Source organism: Macrotis lagotis, chromosome 1 (genome assembly GCF_037893015.1).
Source record: "Macrotis lagotis isolate mMagLag1 chromosome 1, bilby.v1.9.chrom.fasta, whole genome shotgun sequence".
In the NCBI taxonomy this organism is placed as follows: domain Eukaryota; kingdom Metazoa; phylum Chordata; class Mammalia; order Peramelemorphia; family Peramelidae; genus Macrotis; species Macrotis lagotis.
This window is the reverse complement of record NC_133658.1, coordinates 437541890-437561676: the sequence shown is the minus strand read 5'-3', so window position 1 is coordinate 437561676 and position 19787 is coordinate 437541890. Positions and strand designations below refer to the sequence as shown.

General features: G+C 37.5%; 1 protein-coding gene across 3 annotated transcripts in view; it reads right to left on the bottom strand.

Annotated features, from left to right (window-relative positions):
• Positions 1 to 19787, bottom strand: part of MEIKIN (meiotic kinetochore factor) — a 142569-nt gene that overhangs the window by 22265 nt on the left and 100517 nt on the right. For 2 of the 3 annotated variants that reach the window (XM_074231296.1, XM_074231301.1), the window contains exons 13-14: positions 5325 to 5439; positions 4079 to 4222 (exon numbers count right to left, since the gene is read on the bottom strand). In XM_074231296.1, the coding sequence (XP_074087397.1) occupies positions 4079 to 4222; positions 5325 to 5439 (259 nt within the window). The remainder of the gene's footprint in view (positions 1 to 4078; positions 4223 to 5324; positions 5440 to 19787) is intronic. The other variant, XM_074231310.1, reaches the window with a different exon arrangement.

Here is a 19787-nt window from a genome sequence, read left to right as displayed (position 1 = left end):
TCCCTGGTTATCGCACTGATGGAATGAGCAGGTCCATCAAGGTTGATCATCATCCCCATGTTGCTATTAGGGTATATGATGTTTTTTCTAGTTCTGCTCATCTTGCTCAGCATCAGTTCATGCAAATCCTTCCAGGCTTCCCTGAATTCCCATCCCTCCTGGTTTCTAATAGAACAATAGTGTTCCATGACATACATACACACACACACACACACACACACACACACACACACACACACATATATATATATATATATATACATATATATGTGTATATATCACAGTTTGTTAAGCCATATCCCAGTTGAAGGACATTCACTTAATTTCCAATTCTTTGCCACCACAAACAGGGCTGCTATGAATTTTTTTGTACAAGTAATGTTTTTACCCTTTTTCATCATCTCTTCAGGGTATAAACCCAGTAGTGGTATTGCTGGATCAAAGGGTATGCACATTTTTGTTACCCTTTGGGCAAAATTCCAAATTCTTCTCCAGAAAGGTTGGATAAGTTCACAGCTCCACCAACAATGTATTAGTATCCTCAATTTCCTACATCCCTTCCAACATTGATCATTGTCCTTTCTGGTCATATTGGCCAGTCTGAGAGGTGTGAGGTGGTATCTCAGAGATGCTTTAATTTGCATTTCTCTAATAAGTAATGATTTAGAGCAATTTTTCATATGACTATGGATTGCTTTGATTTCCTCAGCTGTAAATGGCCTTTTTATATCCTTTGACCATTTGTCAGTTGGGGAATGGCTTTTTCCTTTTGAAAATTTGACTCAGTTCTCTGTATATTTTAAATATGAGAGGGGTGGAGCCAAGATGGAGGTGTGAAGGCAGCATTTCCCATAAAACTCAAAAAAACAAATGAACTCTAGCCAAAATCTAGAGGGGCAGAACCCACAAAAGACTGAGTGATACATTTTCCCATTCCAAGATGCCCAGCCCAGCCCATTCCAAGCTCCCTTGCTCTTCAGAATATCTCATGTCAGGCCCTTCAATCCCTTAATGCTGCCTTGGTCAGGTCCTGTGTAATTCTTACTGTGGCTCCTTGGTATTTAAATTTTTTCCTTCTGGTTGCTTGTAGGATTTTTTTTCTCTTATTTGATAGTTCTGGAATTTAGCTACAACATTTTTTGGTATTTTCATTTTAGGATCTCTTTCTAGAGGGGATCGATGTATTTTTTCCAATAACTATTTTGCCCTCTGGTTCTATGATAGCAGAGCAATTTTCCATCACTAACTCCTGTAATATTAAGTCCAGGCTATTTTTCCTCTTCAATGTTTTCAGGAAGGTCTATAATTCTCATATTCTCCCATCTTGATCTGTTCTCGAGATCAGTGATTTTGCTGATGAGGTATTTTACATTTTCTTCTATTTTTTCAATCTTTTGGTTTTTGTTTAACACAATCTTGTTGTCTCATGAAATTATTAGTTTCCACTGATTCCATTCTTTTTTTAGAGAAGTTTTTCTTCATTTATCTTTTGCATCTCCTTTTCCAGTTGATCAATTCTATTTTTGAAGGAGTTTTCCATTTACCCAAGTGCAGTTTTGAGAGAATCATTTTCTTTTTGCATTTGCCCAACTGAAGATCTGAGAAAGTTATTCTCATTTATTGTATTTTTTCTGAGGATTTGTTTTCTTGTTGTGAGATGCTAATTTTCTCTTGCAACACGTTAATTTTCTCTTGAGTTTCTTTTCCCAGTTTTTCCAATTGATTTTTAACTTCCTGATTTCTTCAAGGAAGTCTTTCTGGGCTGGAGACCAATTCCTCAGCAGTTCTAGATCTCTCTGGGTTAGAATCTGTCTCTTCTAAGTATTTCTCCATGGGCCCTTCTTTTCTCTGGCCTTTTTTCATCTTTCTACGATCTTGTGGGGGGGGCTGACTCTTAGAGGGTTTTTTTTAGGTTTTTGCAAGGCCATGGGGTTAAGTGACTTGCCCAAGACCACACAGCTAGGTAAACATTAAATGTCTGAGGCCGAATTTGAACTCAGGTACTCCGATTCCAGGGCCTGTGCTCTATCCACTACACCACCTAGCTGCTCCTAGAGGTTTCCTTTTGAAGATCCTAGAGGCTTTGTTCACTTGGCTTAGTAATTCCACCACTACCAGTAGGGGGCCCTGGTTGCTTTCTCTGGAAAGTTTAAGGTCCTCAGCAGCAGGGTCTGAGTTGACCTTGAACATTGGACTTGGCCCTGGAGGAGGGACTTAATCTCTTTCTGTTGAGTGAACTCTGATACCCTAAAGGGGTGTGTGTGTGTGGGGGGGGGGGGTGTTGATTATTATTTTTTTTTCTGGACAAAGGGCTCTGCTGAAAGTATGGAGCTCAGGTCCCAGGTCCAGCTGGTTGTTCTCCAGGTGTGTTCTGAGACTCTGTGCTGGAACTCACCCTCCTGTAGCTCCCCTCCCTCAGGTCAAAGACTCTGCAGCTAAAGTTGGATCTCACAATGGCCACTCACTGAAGTCTCTATGGCTGAGGCTGGCCCTCTGGCTTACCCTGGCTGCTTTTCCTGCGCTGATCCTCTGCACTTGTCTCCTGGCTCACCTACGGTCCCCTGAGACAGACCTTCTTGGTAGGTGTTCATCTCCTAGCTTCTCTTTCTGGGTTTTGTTGACTGAATTTCTGTTAAGAGGTTTCTCTCATGTTGTTTTTGAGGGGGAAAAGGAGCACCTATCACAGTGCCTGTCTTCTCTCCGCCATCTTGGCTGGAAGTCCATAAATGACAATTGTTGTTTCTGACTCCATTCTTCCCAAGGACTATCTGACATTATCTGATGGTCTCTGCTTACTCTGGCTTTAAAGTCAACCAGAATTATAAGTTGTTCTCTTTTAGCACACTGATGATGAGGGTCCCCACATCATCATAAAATTTTTGCCACAGTGGAAACATATGCATGGAAGATAAAATCACATTGTCATGAGTTTGTCATTCAATTCTTTTAGAAGGTATATTAACTTGTTGATTAGATTGGATTTAAATGTGAAACCTACACAGCCAGCTCCGTGGTGTTCTGTATCACTGTGGCCACTACCAAAAAATGTATATTCAATTTTACTTTTTAGTAAAATGACCATCATTTGCCAGTCTTGTTTCACTTAGGACTGCTATTTGGATATGATACCTGCTGAGTTCTCTCATAATAGGAGCTGATTATTTTTCAAGTCCACTGGATTTTGTGTAGTTCATAAACTTGTGCACATTTCATGCTGAGTAGAATCATCTTTGCAAAAGTTTGTACATTTTTTTTTGTCTTTTGACCACAGGGTAGGATCCTCACCTACTGTGGTCAGTCAGGACTAGGTTGGATGAAGTAGACAATTTCTAGGGCATCTTGTCTAGTTTTTTATTCATTCCAGGAGGTGAGCAATGTGGTCCTTAAAATGGCTTGACTGACACCCAAGGGGTTGCTGAATATCACTGCTGTTTCAATCCAATGAGAAGACAACCTTAGGGACCTGGCTACAGTTGGGCAGGGTAGTGATTACAACTCTTAATACTCCACATCTGTTGCTCCATCACTTGCCAATCACAACAGAACTTTTAGGTAGATAAAAACATTAAATTAGTATGGGCAATGTCTTTTTATCCACACATAAATTGGATTTAAGTGAGATAGAGTTATGTCAAATCGTTGGCAATAAGCCCTGGCATCCTCAATATCTAACCAAGCTCTAAGAATTCCATAGATTCTGCTTTTACTACCTTCATGGCCTATGGAATAATATATTTATGCCTATCCATTCCACTAGATGCTAATGTGGACATCTCCCTAATTCACCGATATGTTTGAGGTCTGTTAATTACCATCAATCTGATTTAACTGATCTACTGAAATGGTATCAGGGTGTGACCACAGAATGTACTATAACTTTTTGGAGCAAAAGGTAAGAGTTGGGTGACAGGTGGACACCAAATGTGGATAAGCAGCCCTCACATTAGAGGTATTGCTTACCTCACACTCCTATACTTCTACAGTATATACTGTTATAGTGCAATGAATACATAAAAACTAGATAGTGCAACGAATAGTACGAGTGTTCAAGACTTGGGTTGTTGTTGTGGACCCGCACCTTGGTTCACTTGAGGCTCAGCTGTCAAAGTCCTTGCTGTAGGCAAGATGGGGGAGCTCCATTGAGGAAGGTGCAGGTTTGGGTTCAAGGGACTGGGGTGGAGTTTGTTGTGGTGAACCAGCCCTCTTCTAATCACAACTTCTACTATAATAGAAGATAAACAATAAAGATTTTGACAGATTTAGGATGTTAGATGAGTAATTTTTTGACATAGATCATTTCTCATGTGGTAAACATGAGATGTTGAAGGTGTGTACAGTTTCTGTATTTTCTTTTTCTCACAGAAAATATCATGCAAATATATTAATCATGTTGGAACACATGTATGTTTTCAAAATAAAGCATTTATATAACTGAATATATTTATATACCTAATTCTTTGTATCTAAGAAGATGTGTCATTTATTTATTTTAAAATGAGGTTCAACTGATATTGAATATCCCCATATCTTCCTCTCTGTTTATATACTGTATATTCCTATACTAGGATATTCCATATTACTATTCCTTCTCTTTCCTTTCTCGATATTCTTGGAATAGAAATAATCTTAGAAAAGAAATGCTTCTAGGTTCTCTGTTTCTTCTTAATTAGTTCTTTTGAAGTCATTAAAGTTCTGAAGGGGATAATTGCTGCTCTTATTTTACCTTTGCTGAACTGATACTGTAGATTTCTTTTATTTTCAAAGTTATTTGAATATTTAAAACTAAAAATCTAACACCTTATATATTTTTGGTCCCAAAACTTTCTGTATACAAGTAACAGACTGAGAATGAATTAAGGCAACTTAAATGATGTTTCTCAACATAGTAATTACAACCCAAATGGATGTCTTACTAACTAAACTCTGTATTATACTCTGCACCTTCCAAGTCTTTGCTCATTAAAATCTATATTCCTGGAGTATCTTCCCTCTGATACCAAACATTCATCTCATCTTTCAGGAGTCAGTTAAAGGTTATCTATTCCAAGAAGCCACTAAATAGTATCCTTCACACCCTGGCCTCTAAACATCCCCCCCACCCCCATCCCCCTCCCCTTTTATCTGGCATATCTCCATTTAGACTGCAAGTTCCGTGAAGGTTTAGAAAATTACTTATCTTTGTACCTTTCCAAAAACATAGGAAAATGTTGTACACATAGTAGTTTCACATTAATACATGCTCAATAGTGAATTATGCCTTACTTTGGAGAAGAGAGATTATTCTTCATTTATTGTGAAAACCCTTAACTCATCTAAAAAAATACCTTGACGGATTTTATCTTTACACAATGCTTTATCCGGGCAGCATGACTTCTTTGTGTGTCTAATTGGTGGTGATGCTTTGACAATACAGCATATTTCTGATGCAAGTAATGTAACCTGAAAAAGAAAAATATAGGATGATATACCCCATATTTAAGTTATTCTAATATTTAATATTTAAGTTATTCTAGTTCAGTTACAAAATAAATATATTCCCCAAGTCAGTTTGTAGATAAAGAAACTTTAGACATAGAGAAATGGAATAGTTAAACATGGTTATAAAATAGATTATCCTGAAAATCAATACTAGAAAGTTTTGATCTATTCATTTCATTGGACAACTGCATTTCTATGACTTGTGTGAAAATTAATTTTAATCTTTAATCCTTTTGTCAACAGATTTTTACTGAATATATATGTATATTTATTGTATTTTATTCAGTAAAGAATGTATTCCTTTTTTGCATTTATTTGGAAGGTTTTCACACTCTAGTACATAGTCAACTTTTTAAAGGTAGATGCCAATGCACAGCTGAAAAATATGTATACTTGCTTTTAATCTCATTCAATAATGAAGAGAATTCTATCATGTTTAACTTTTTTTAGAATTCTATTTAGGTCTTTAACTTATTCCTGGTTTTATTTTTGTTTAGAATTGTCTAGGTCTGAGAAGGTATATATTGAAATCTTATTTTAAACTGTACCTTGTTCAGCTTTTCCTTTCAGACTTTAGCCTGACATATATATTAATTATTGACAATAGTTATCTGTCTATGGTTCCTTTTGGCAAAAATAACCCTATTGTGATAGAAGCAATATCCTAAATCCTGCCCCCATGGTAAGACTGTGTTTTTTTCTTAAAGTGTATTTAAATATCATTAGTAACCTTTAGGCTCCTGACCTTAATTACTTCCCATTGTCTGAGTATAAAATAAAGTACCTATCAAAAGCTTTAAGGCTCTGGTGATTGGCTCTTGATGGGCAATTAAGTGAAGGGTTCTGCACTCAGCTGCATCAATTTGAAGTGATTTCAGATCCTATTTTTGTTGAACACCCTTCTCTTTCTATGGCTAAGTAAATCTCTTCTTTTTATCCGTTGTTGAAGGATCAATATGTTTCTCATTTGGTTCCAATGTTGAACCTAAACTATCAAAGTTTTCTCTTAGTAATTTTTTCCAGCTTTACTTCCATAATTGGGACTCTGTTAGAGTCAGGATCTACAGTCTAGAGAGAATGTCATCACTTAGATATTCCTTATTTTCTGTGATCCTGCTGCTACTTTCTCCGGTAGCACTAAATGCTATGGGATGGGGGCTTAGGCTGGGAATCTTAAAACTTCTAATGCACCAATAGTAGGCTGATTTAGGGTAAAATTTGATTCCTATCCTTTTCTTCTGAACTTTGCAAGCTCCTGATCTTGCTTTAAGTCTGTGTGTTACAACTGTAATCTTACCCCTGGTTGAAGCTCCAATATGGTGCTGGTGGTTCTAACCCTTGTAAACTAAAGGATTCTGCAAGTTCGAAGTGACAAAACTGCAGCCTTACTTCTGTACTGAACTGCTTGCCCTAGATAGCTGCGGCCCTCAAAATACACTGGGGACTGAATCCAAGATCTGCTCTTGGGCCAGAGCTACATAGCTGTGAGTTGCTTCTATTTCTGCTCCTTTTTTAGTAGAGCCTCAATCCTTAGACACTGCCATAGGGCACATCCACAGATCAGCCACCTTTAGGTGCAGGAGGTCTCTTGCACTGGATCTGGACAGTTAGCTGAGTTGACAGCTCCTGTTACTTGCTCCTCAATTAGCTTCAGACTTCAATCTTAATGGGGTTTTAAACTTTTTGTTTTGATGATTGTTCTTTGTTCTCTACAAAGATCATGACATCAGGGAGGTGATGCCATGACATGCACATGTACTGAATATGAGTGGGGGGTGAGGGGGGGTTGTGCTGACTCCTCAGCCTCACTTTCTCCTCTAGAGCAATATAGGTCCAGTAGCCAGATATGAATTAGGATGATGGGAGATGACCCTGGATGTGGGGCAATCAGGATTAAGTGACTTGCCCGAGGTCACACAGTTACTAAGTGGCAAGTGTCTGAGGTTGCATTTGAAATCTCCTGAATCCAAGGCCAGTATTCTATCCACAGCTCTCACATCTGAACTACTATAATAGGTCTCTTAGGTCTCCTGACTTTTAATCTTCCACACTCTTCAATTTGTTCACCATTACAATATTCCAAAACATAGGTCTTATCATAGCACACTCTTTTTCAAAAACTTTCAGAGGTTCCCCATTTCTCCTAGAATAAAATACAAATAGCTACAGGTTAAGACTTTCCCACAATCAGGGTTCAGATGACCTCTCCAAACTTTTTCATGCAACTCTACTTGATGAAATTTATCAACTCTGGCCAAACTGGACCATTGATTGCTCTCCAAACCCCATAGTCCCTCTCCTGTTTTGTACATTCATACAGCCCATCTCCTGTATCTGAAATGCACCATTTCCTCATCTGAACTTCTCAGATTTCAAGGCTTAATTAATGTGTCATTTCCTTTGTGAAGTCTTTTCTCATCTACCTAGTTCCTAGTATTCTCTTTTTTCTCAAATTATCTTGTGTAATAATATAAGCTACATGTCTCCAATAGAATGTAAGTTCCTAGATAGAAGGGGATTTTGGGTTTCAACTTTTGTACTACTCTCAGTAACATAATGGTCCCATAATGTTTCTTCTTCATTGCCTTTTAGATTATTCAAAACTTTTTTTAAATTAAGAATTGGAACAAGTGATATAAGTCACTGAAAAATGTATAACTAGAGGAGGACATTGTATGGTTATATGTTGAAAGTGAGAGGTGAAATATAAACAACCTGAATGCTTAACTTGTCTCAAAATCCACAAAATGCAAGAACAAAGACCTATAGAGATGACTCCCATCTCTTGGGTTTTACATCTGTGATAGGAGAACATGTTCAAAAATTGTTCATGATAAAAGGTATGGATAAATGACAATCTTCACTGCCGATCCAGCAGCAGAACAGTGCCTTGCACATAGCAGGCATTTCATATACGAAAATTTACTAAACTAAAGGAATAAAAGGAAGAAACTCAATGTCCTTTCTGGGTCATAATGGATAACTTATTCCACTGAGTCATATTTTCTTATCAAGAATATAAATGGGGGTTACATTCTGGGAAAATGGAAGAAATTTCCAGGTTCTCATGATTAATGCCAAAAACATGGAAAATCACCATGAAATGAACAAAAATAGAGGGGTAAAACAATTTTCCTCCTGAAACATCTTGAGAGAAGTCAGAGAAAACTTCAGGAGTTGAGGCTGGATCTGAGTGAAATGTAGACAGCTCCAAGTCAATTCTACTGAACAAACAAATAGAAGATCCTGAGAAAAGAAGACTGACTAGACCTCCAGAAATTTCACCTTAATTTTTACTTCATTTGTGTCTTCAAAAGAAATTTTTATCTCATGAATTTTCATTCTCCGGGCTCAGAAACTTTCACCTCACAAACTTTCTTTTCATCTGAATAACAGAAGATAGCTGAGTGAGTGGAAGGCAGGTCTAGTGGTACTGACCAGAGTCCCCAGGTGTGACAATGGGTAAGGAGGAGCACAAACCCAGTGAGGATTTTACTGCAGGGAGCAAGAACATTTACAGGACAGTATGGCTGGATCTTAGGGGAGGGACAGAGGAGTCCCTAATGCGGAGACCCTGGACAGAATTCAGAAAATAGACAAAAAGGACCTGAGGCATATGGCAATATTATCCACAATTCGGGATTAAAACTTGACTATAATAATATTAGGCTGTTAAAAATAAAAGTAAGTCAAATTAAAAATTAAAATGAGTAAGTAAAGGAAAAAGAACATAACCAGTGATAGTTTGGTATAAAAGAAGATGTACATGGGGCGGCTAGGTGGTGCAGTGGATAGAGCACCGGCTCTGGAGTCAGGAGTACCTGAGTTCAAATCCAGCCTCAGACACTTAATAATTACCTAGCTGTGTGGCCTTGGGAAAGCCACTTAAACCTATCGCTTTGCAAAAAAACTAAAAAAAAAAAAGATATACATGTATAACCTATATCAGATTACTCAATTTCACTGGGGGGGGGGGGGGGAGAAAGGAAGGGAAGGAAGGAGAAAGATGTAGAACTCAACATCTTACAAAAAAAATGAATATAAAAAATTATCTTTACATGTAACTGGAAAAAAGGATGCCAGTTTGGTGAATTGCATTGACAGTGGTTATATTTGTATGTAAATAGGTGACATCTGATTGGTATAAGGAGATCAAATATTGAGAGTCTGCATGATGATTTTTTTTAGGTTTTTGCAAGGCAAAAGGGGCTAAGCGACTTGCCCAAAGCCACACAACTAGGTAATTATTAAGTGTCTGAGGCTGGATTTGAACTGAGGCACTCCTGACTCCAGGGCCGGTGCTCTATCCACTGTGCCACCTAGCTGCCCCTTGTATTCTGATTTTTAATGTTTGTTACTTAGCAGGTGTAATGGATAGTAAGCATGTGGGATCCTTACAGAAGTTAATGAAGAGACAAGAAAAAAAGAAATTTAAATACAGTGGAAAAACAATTAAGATTTCACAAAGTCTAGATCTTAAATTAAAGAACTTTGAGTCTTGAAGGAGCAAAAAGCAAAGGAGTTAGGGTTGCATCCAAGAATAATTTACCCAGCAAAACTGAATATAATCCTGATTGAAAAAAATGGACATTCAATGAACTAAAAGATTTTCAGATCTTCTATACTCAATTGAGTATGTATGTTATATTTGCTTTAAGCCAATTCTCTTGAGAATATGGTTCACTCACTCCTCAACTCCTCTTCTTCCTCTCCAGTGAAAAAGCTTTTTCTTGTTTCTTTTATGTGAGATAATTTACCCCATTCTATCTTTCACTTTCTCCCAGCACATTCCCTATCTTAATATTAATTTTAGATCTCATTCTTTCATACTCAACTGAATCTGTGTCTTCTGTCTACATATACACTCTAACTGCCCTAATAGAAAGTTCTTTTGAGTTATAAATAACACCTTCCCATATAGAATGTAAACAGTTTAATCTTATTAAGTCCCTTATAATTTATCTTTCTTGTTTACCTGTTTATGCTTCTCTACTCTTATATTAGATAGTTTGATTTTCTATTGAGTTCTGGTCTTTTCATCAAGAATGCTTGAAAATCAGACTTTTGGACTTCTAGGGGGCGGAGCCAAGATGGCGACAAGAAGGGATCAAGTCTTAGGCGCTCTCTGATAAAACATGAAACTAAGGACTCTAACCAAACTTTTGAGAGACAGAACCCACAAAGGGACCCATTGAGGCAGTTCTCCTACTCAAGGTAACCTGGAAAAGAGCAGAAAGGCTCTGCTCCCTGGTGTCGGACTGCCAGAGGGGTAGCCGGCCAGAGCAAAAGAACTTCAGCCTCCTGGAGGCAGCCCCAGGGCACTGGGAGCCGCAGTTCACAGCAGCCGGGAAGTCTCCTGAGTTGCACCCCGGGGAGCACCAGGCAAAAAGTGGGGGAACAGTGGGGGACCTCTGCCAAGGTGAGCATGTGGAACCCAGCCCTCAGGGCACACAGCAAGCAGCATGGTCTTTTCACAGCCCAGATCCAGAAACAGAAGCAGGCAGAGCTGGTTGGCAGGAGCCTCCAGGGCATGAGCCCATTTTGCTGAGGGAGGGGAGTGAAGAGAGAAACTGCAGAGCTCTGTCCTCTGCCTCTGGAACAGGACTCTGGGGCTCTGACCACATTCAGATCCTGATAGCAGTCTCGGCCCCCCATAGAACAGCAGGGACCCCCCACCTCAGCCCTGTGGCAGAGGGGTGGGGCGCATATGGTCTTTCACAGACCAGGAGGGAGGACAGAGCCTCACACACTGAGACCCTTGTGGGAGTGTCCCAAAAGCTCAGGAAGCACCACCAAACCAGGCTCAAGCTGGGGAAGCAGAGAAATAAGAGGAAGACCATTGAGGAATATTTTGTGCATGAGCCCAAGAAGGATCAAAATACTCAGTCTGAAGATGAGGAAGCACAAGCTCCTGCATCTAAAGACTCCAAGCAAAACAGAAATTGGGTTCAGGCTATGACAGAGCTCAAAAAAGACTTTGAAAATCAAATGAGGGAGTTGGAAGAAAAACTGGGAAAAGAAAGGAGAGAGATGCAGGAAAAACATGAAAATGAAGTCAGCAGCTTAGTCAAGGAAATCCAAAAAAATGCTGAAGAAAATAGCATGCTGAAAACCATCTTAGGTCAAATGGATAAAACAGTTCAAAAAGTTATTGAGGAGAAGAATGCCTTGAAAAGCAAAATTGGCCAGATGGAAAAAGAGATAAGAAAACTCTCTGAGGAGAACAAATCCTTCAGACAAAGAATAGAACTCAGGGAGATTGATGCATTTACCAGAAATCAGGAATCAATACTTCAAAACCAAAAAAATGAAAAATTAGAAGAAAATGTGAAATGTCTCGTTGAAAAAATAATTGATATGGAGAACAGACTTAGGAAAGATAATTTAAAAATTACTGGAATAACTGAAAGTCATGATCAGGAAAAGAGCCTTGACATCATATTCAAAGAATTACTACACGAAAATTGCCCTGAAATTCTAGAAGCAGAGGGCAAAATAGAAATGGAGAGAATCCACCGATCCCCCAGAGAAAGAGATCCCAAAAAACCAACCCCTAGGAATATTATAGCCAAGTTCCAGAACTCCCAAGTCAAAGAGAAAGTATTACAAGCAGCCAGAAGGACACAGTTCAAATATCATGGAGCTGCAATCAGGATCACACAGGACTTAGCAGCAACTACATTGGAAGCTCGTAGGGCTTGGAATATAATATACCACAAGGCAAAAGAGCTTAGAATGCAGCCAAGAATGAATGACCCAGCAAGGCTGAATGTCCTCTTCCAGGGAAAAAGATGGACTTTCAATGAACCAGGGGAATTTCAAATGTTCCTTTTGGAATGGCCAGAGCTGAACAGAAGCTTTGATCTTCAGATACAGGACTCAGGTGAAGCACGGAGACTGGAGGAGAGGGGAGAAATATGAGAGACTTAATGATGATGAACTGCATGTATCCCTGCATAGAAAAATGACACTGATAATACTCATATGAAACTTCTCAGTTAATAGAGCAGGTAGAGGGAGCTTTTATAGTTGAAGCACAGGGGAAAGCTGAATTCAAAGACAAAATATGGTATAAAAATGGATTCAATAGAAAAAAAAGGGAAATGTAATGGGAGAAAGAAAAAGGAGAGGGTGAATAGGCCAAGATATTTCATATAATAAGATTTTTTTATTGCAATGATATGGAAGGGGGAAGGCAAGGGGGAATGAGGGAACCTTTGCTCTCATCAGAGGTGGCTAGGTGAAGAAACAGCATATATACTCAATGGAGTATAGGCATCTGGAGTAAGAAGGGGGGGAGCAGGGGGAAGGAGTGGGGATGTGAATAAAGGAGGAGAGGATGGATCATGGCGGGAGAGTGGTCAGATATAACACATTTTCTTTTTTACTTCTTGCCAGGTGCTAGGATTGGAAGGCCTGTCCAGGACATAGGGTCAGGTGGATTCTGGGCCTAAGGGGTGGTATGGGGGCTCAGGGTTTCTTGGCCCCAGGACCAGGGATATGTCTGCTGTGCCACTCAGCGACCCTACAGCAGAGTTAGAGTGAAAGGAGAGAGAAAATATAGTACATGGTAGTGGAGAAATAAGAAAGGAGGGAGTTGCGATCAGCAATGGCAACGTTGGAAAAAATATGGAAGTAACTTTTGCGATGGACTTACCATAAAGAATGTGATCTACCCATGACAGAGTTGGTGTTGGAACAAAGACTGAAGCACATTTTTTATTATTATTATTTGGGGGAGGGTGCAGGGCAAATGGGGCTGGGTGGCCTGTCTGGGGCCACATAGCAGGGTGATCTTTGGGTGTCTGAGGCCGGATTTGGAACCGGGTGCTCCTGACTCAAGGGCCAATGCTCTGTCTGCCACCCAGCCACCCCTACTATTATTACTATTTTATTTTATTTTGGGTCTTTTCTTTTCTTCTTTTAGTTTTTTTGCAGGGCAGTGGGGATCGGGTGGCTTGTATGTCACACGGCTAGGTGATTGTTAGGTCTACGGGGCTGGATGTGGGCTCGGATGTTTGTGGCTCCAGGGCTGGTGCTTCGTCCATTGCGCCACCTGGCCATACCTACAATTATTACTATTATTTTTTTAATTTTAATTTTTTTCTCTCCTCTTTACTTTATCACCCAAGCAAGTCGATATTCATGGGTGGAGGGATATTTTGCTAATCTTAAACAAGAATATTTTATTAATGTAAAAAAAAACATTTGTACAAAATGAGAATTAAAAAATAAAATAAAATAAAAATCAGACTTTTGGGGAGGAGCCAAGATGGCTTATGTGAAGCTAGCATGCTCTCAGAGCTTTTCCTTACCAAAGTTAAATGAAGCTTCTACTCTGACATTCCCACTACAGATTCCACCAAGAAAAAGAGAAGATTCAAAGTTTTCAACTGTAGATAATGTGAAGGATCTTCAGTGAAGGTCTGTCACTTTGGGGGGGGGGGGGGAATGGAGTAAAGTCCGGGAGGCAGGAGAATGGGAAAGCCAGCAGAGGGCTTTTTTTTTTGCTTGTCTAATTTTTAAATTTTTTTTTGAGTTTTACAATTTCCCCCCCCAATCTTCCTTCGCCCCCACCACAGAAGGCATTTTGTTAGGCTTCACAATGTTTCCATGGTATACACTGATCTAAGTTGAACATGATGAGAGAGAAAACATAACCTTAAGGAAGAAAAATTAAGTATAAGAAATAGCAGAATTACATAGTAAGAAAACAGGTTTTCCCCCCAAATTAAAGGTAATAGTCTTTGGTCTTTTTTCAAACTCCACAATTCTTTCTCTAGATAAAGATGGTATTCTCCATCACAGATACCCCCCAAAATTGTCCCTGATTGTTGCACTGATGGAATGAGCAAGTCCATCAAAGTTGGTCATCACCCCTATGTTGCTGTTAGGGTGTACAGTTTTTCTGGTTCTGCTCATCTTGCCCAGCATCAGTTCATGCAAATCCTTCCAGACTTCTCTGAATTACCATCCCTCCTGGTTTGTAATAGAACAACAGTGTTCTATAATATATACCACTATTTGTTCAGTCATTCCCCAAATGATGGACATTCACTCAATTTCCAATTCTTTGTTACCACAAACAGAGCTGCTATGAATATTTTGTACAAGTGTAGTTTTTATCCTTTTTCATGATTTCTTAGGTTATAGACCCAGTAGTGGTATTGCTGGATGAAAGGGTATGCACACTTTTATTGCCCTCTGGGCATAATTCCAGATTGCTTCCCAGAAAGACTGGATGAGATCACAGCTCCAACAACAACGGATTAGTGTCCCAGATTTCCACATCCCTTCCAAAAGTGAACATTGTCCTTTCTGGTCATATTGGTGTGATGGTGTGAGGTGGTACCTCAGAGGTGCTTTAATTTGCATTTCTCTAATTCGTAATGATTTACAGAAATTTTTTGTAGGACTGGATAGCTTTGTAAATCCCAGTTTTTAAATTCCGTCTAAAACCATCAATAAATATTATACGTGATGGGAATAAACTTGGAGTATTTCCAGTAAGATCAGGTGAAACAAGGATGCCCATTATCACCATTACTATTCAATATAGTATTAGAAATGCTAGTAGTAGCAATAAGGGAAGAAAAAGAAATTGAGGGAATCAGACTTGGCAATGAGGAAGCAAAACTTACACTCTTTGCAGATGATATGATGGTATTCATCTAAAAATCTCCTTGAAAACAATTAACAAATTCAGCAAAGTAGCAGGATATAAAATAAACCGACATAAATCATCAGCATTTGTATATATGAACAACAAAGCCCAAGAACAAGATATAGAAATCCCATTTAAAGTAACTGTAGACAACATTAAATACTTGGGAAATCTGCCTCCCAAGACAAACCCAGAAACTGTATGAGCACAATTATAAAGCACTCCTCAGCCAAATAAAGTCAGACAAAAATAAATGGAAAAATGTAAAATGCTCATGGTTAGGTTGAGCTAATAAAATAAAAATGATACTTCTACCCAAATTAAAGTACTTATTCAGTGTCATACCAATCAAACTACCAAATAACTACTTGACTGAGTTTGAAAAAATAGTAACAAAATTCATCTGGTGCAACAAAAGGACAAGAATAGCAAGGGAAATGATGGAAAAAATGTCAAGAAAGGTGGCTTAGCTCTACCAGATCTAAATCTATACTAAAAAGCATCAGCCATCAAAACTTCCTGGTACTGGCTAAGAAATAGAGTAATGGATCAGTGGATTAGAATAGGTTCAAAAGAAATTACAGTAAATGACTACATCAATCTAATATTTGACAAATCCAAAGACATCAGCTTCTGGGATAGGAACTCACTGTTTGACAAAAATTGTTGGGAAACTGGAAAATAGTATAGCTAAAACTAGGCAGAGATGCAAATCTCATATCCTATACCAAAATAAAAGTAAAAATAGGCATAGGATTTAGACATAAAGAGCAATATCATAGATAAATTAATAGAACAAAAAATAGTCTATCTGATCTATGAAAAAGAGATAAATTTATGACCACACAAGAATTAGAGCACATTATTAACTGTAAAATGAATGATTTTGACTATATTAAATTTAAAATGTTTTACACTAATAAAATTAATGCTACCAAAATTAGAAGGAAAGCAAGAAGCTGGGAAACAGTCTTCACATCTAGGAATTCTGATAAAGGTCTCATTTCTAAAATATATAGAGAATTGCATCAAATTTATGAGATTAAAAGTCATTCCCACTTGATAAATGGTCAAAGGATATGCAGTTTTTAAATGAAGAAATTAAAGTTATCTATAATCATATGAAAAAATACTCCAAATCACTATTGATTAGAGAAATGCAAATTAAAACAACAATGAGGTAACATCTCATACTTATGAGATTACCCAAGAATGGCTTAGCAAACTGTGGTATATATATATATGTCATGGAACACTATTGTTCTATTAGAAACCAGAAGGAATGGGATTTCAGGGAAGCCTGGAGGGATTTGCATGAACTGATGCTGAGTGAGATGAGCAGAACCGGAAAAACACTGTATACCCTAACAGTAACATGGGGGTGATGTTCAACCTTGAAGGACTCTCTCATTCCATCAGTGCAACAATCGGGAACAATTTTGGGCTGTCTGTAAAGGAGAGTGCCATCTGTATCCAGATAAAGAGCTGTGGAGTTTGAACAAAGTGCAAGGACTATTCCCTTTAATTTAGAAAAAAAACAGATATCTTATTGTCTGATCTTGTTACCTCTTAGACTTCTTGTCTCTTTCTTAATGATATGATTTCTCTCTCATCACACTCAATTTGGATCAATGTACAACATGGAAACAAAGTAAAGACTGACAGATTGCTTTCCGTGGGGTTTTGGGGGGAGGGAAGTAAGATTGGGGGGGAAATGTAAAACTCAAATAATATATTTAATAAAAAAACAATTAAAAAAAACTCCAAACTCAAAAAAAAGAAGAGATAAAGGGAAGATGATCAGTGTTGGAGAAGTTGTGGGAGGATTAGGACATTAATGCATTGCTGGTGGAGTTGTGAATAGATCCAACCTTTCTGGAGAGCAATATGGAACTATGCCCAAAGAGCAATAAAACTGTTCATTCCCTTTGACCCAGCAATTCCAATTCTAGGTCTATATCCAGAAGAAATTATAAAAAATGGAGAAAATCCTACATGTTCAAAAATATTCATAGCAGCTCTTTTTGTAGTGGCAAAGAAATGGAAATTGAGGGGTTGCTCATCAATTGAGAAATGGCTAAACAAGTTATGATATATGCATACTATGGAATACTATAGTTGTATAAGAAACCATAAATGGTCAGATTCTAGAGAAGCATGGAATGATTTATGGAATCTGATGACGAGAGAAGAGAGTAGAAATAAGAGAACAATGCACACATCAACATTATGAGATGAACAACTTTGATGGAACCAGCTCTTCCTCCAGCTTCCAAAGGAAGAAAAACAAAATAAAACAAAACACATGGGGGGGGGGGGAAGACTACCCTTTCGAATCTGATGAACACTTTATAAAAATTATCTCTTTTGTATCTCCTTCCTTTAATCCTAATTCCTCATGCTGAAAATTACTAATTTGTAAACATGTTTATCAAACTATGTACGTAAAAATGCTAATCTGACTGTTCTCTGCTGAGGCAGGCTGTGGGAAGGGAACTTGGAGGGAAATTTTGTAACTTGGAACTATACATGTGAATATGGATGAAAATAAATAAATTAAAAAAAGAGAGAATGCTTGAAAATCTTCCATTTCATTGAATGTCTATTTCCCCCCCTGAAGGATCATATTCTGTTTTGGTGGATAGGTGATTCTTTGGTATAATCCTAGTTCCTTTGCCTTCCATAATATCATATTCTAAGCTTTAATGTAGAAGCTGCAAAATTTTGTATTATCTTGTGATTTCATGATATTTGAATTATTTCTTTCCAGCTGTTGGCAATATTACTCCTTGACCTGAAAACTTTGAAATTTGACTATGATAATCTTGGTAGTTTTCATTTTGGGATGTCTTTCATGAGATCAATTTCTATTTTACCTTCTGTTTCTAGAATATTGGGGAAGTTTTCCTTGATAATTTCTTGAAAGATGTCTAGGCTTTATTTTTATCAAGTCTCTCGGATAGTCTGAGAATTTTTAAATTATCTCTCCAATAACTATTTTTCAAGTCAGTCATTTTCCAAAGAGTTATTTCACATTTTCTTCTATTTCTTTATTCTTTTGTTATTTTTTTTACTGTTTCTTGATGTCTCATATAGTCATTACTTTTTATTTGCTCAATTCTATTTTTTAAGGAATTATTTTCTTCAAAGAACTTTTTTGCCACCTTTTATTCTTAGTCATGTCTACTTTTTAAGTTTTTTTCTTTTTTCTTTTTTTTTTTAGTTTCATTGTATTTTGTTTTGTTGAACATTTCCCAGTTACATTTTAATAGTTTGGCTCGCTCTGGAGTGTTTTGATCTGTATGTGCTATATTTGACACCTTTGCTTTGGAATAATTGCTGGATACTGCATTGAAGAGAGTCCTTAAGTCTTGCAGTTATTTTTCTTTACACTTTTGTAGTCCTATAAATTATTTTCCTGGTTTTGCCTACTTCACTATAGGTCACTTTACACAATTTCTCCCAGGTTTTTAAAGAATCCATCTCTTTTTGTTATTTTTTTTTATAAAGCAATGATTCCATTACATTCACATACCAAAAATTGTTCATCCACTTCCCTGACAGGCACCTCCTTAGTTTCCAATTTTTACTATAACAAAAAGTGCTGTTACTGGTATTTTTTGTACATGGAGGTCTTTTTCCTACTTCATTTGATTCTTTGGGGGTGTGACTTTTTGAGGGGGGAGGAAGTTATTGGCTTTGTTAATTTATGATTTCAACAATGCCTGTCCTCTCATATATTCTCCAACGATTATTAGAAGTCATTTTTTGACATCCTTGCCAATCTAATGGTATGAATGGAACCTTAAAATCATTTTAATTTGAATTAAATACTATTTGGAATATTTTTTTCTCCTGATTGATAACTTGCTTTTTTTATCTTTTTGAGAACTGCTTGTCTGTTCATAGCCTTTCATCATTTATCTCTTGGGGAAGTGATCCTGAGTTCTTGGAAAGGCTTCTCTAGTACTGACCAGGCAATAGACCAGGTGTACTTAAACTTTTTTTTTTTTTAGTATTAAGGACCCCTTTGGCAGCCTTGTAAAACTTTTGGACTGTTTCTCTGAATGTTTTTCAAAAACACAAAGTAACAGTATTTCAAAGGAAATCAATTACATTGGCAGTTATCAAAATGGTAAACAAAAAACAAAAACAGACAAAAAACCTCCAGGTTAAGAATTCTTGTAACTGATGGTTTTTTTGTTGTCTGAGAACTAGTTTATCCAAAATTACAAGATATTCCCCAGAGGGAAAAGTTTCTGTATTGAATCTGAGGGGTTTATTTTCAGAGACTAGAAAGTTCATCCAATTCTCTCACTATTTAGTAGCAAATGTTCTCTAAAGGTATGATTTATACATATATCAGAGAAATTGAGAATAATCCATATACATTGATTCCATCTTTTTAAAAATTTAATTTTAAGATATGAATTCCTTCTGTCCCCCTTACCACAAACTGAGAAAGCAAGGAGAACAAAACCTTTGTTATAAACATGTATAATTAAACAAAAAATTCCACATTGGTATGCTTTAGTTTGCACTCCGAGTCCATCATCTATGTCAGGAGCTGGGTCCATCATGAGTCCTTTGGATTTATTATATGGATCGCTGTATTGATCAGAACAGTTAAATTTATCTCAACTGA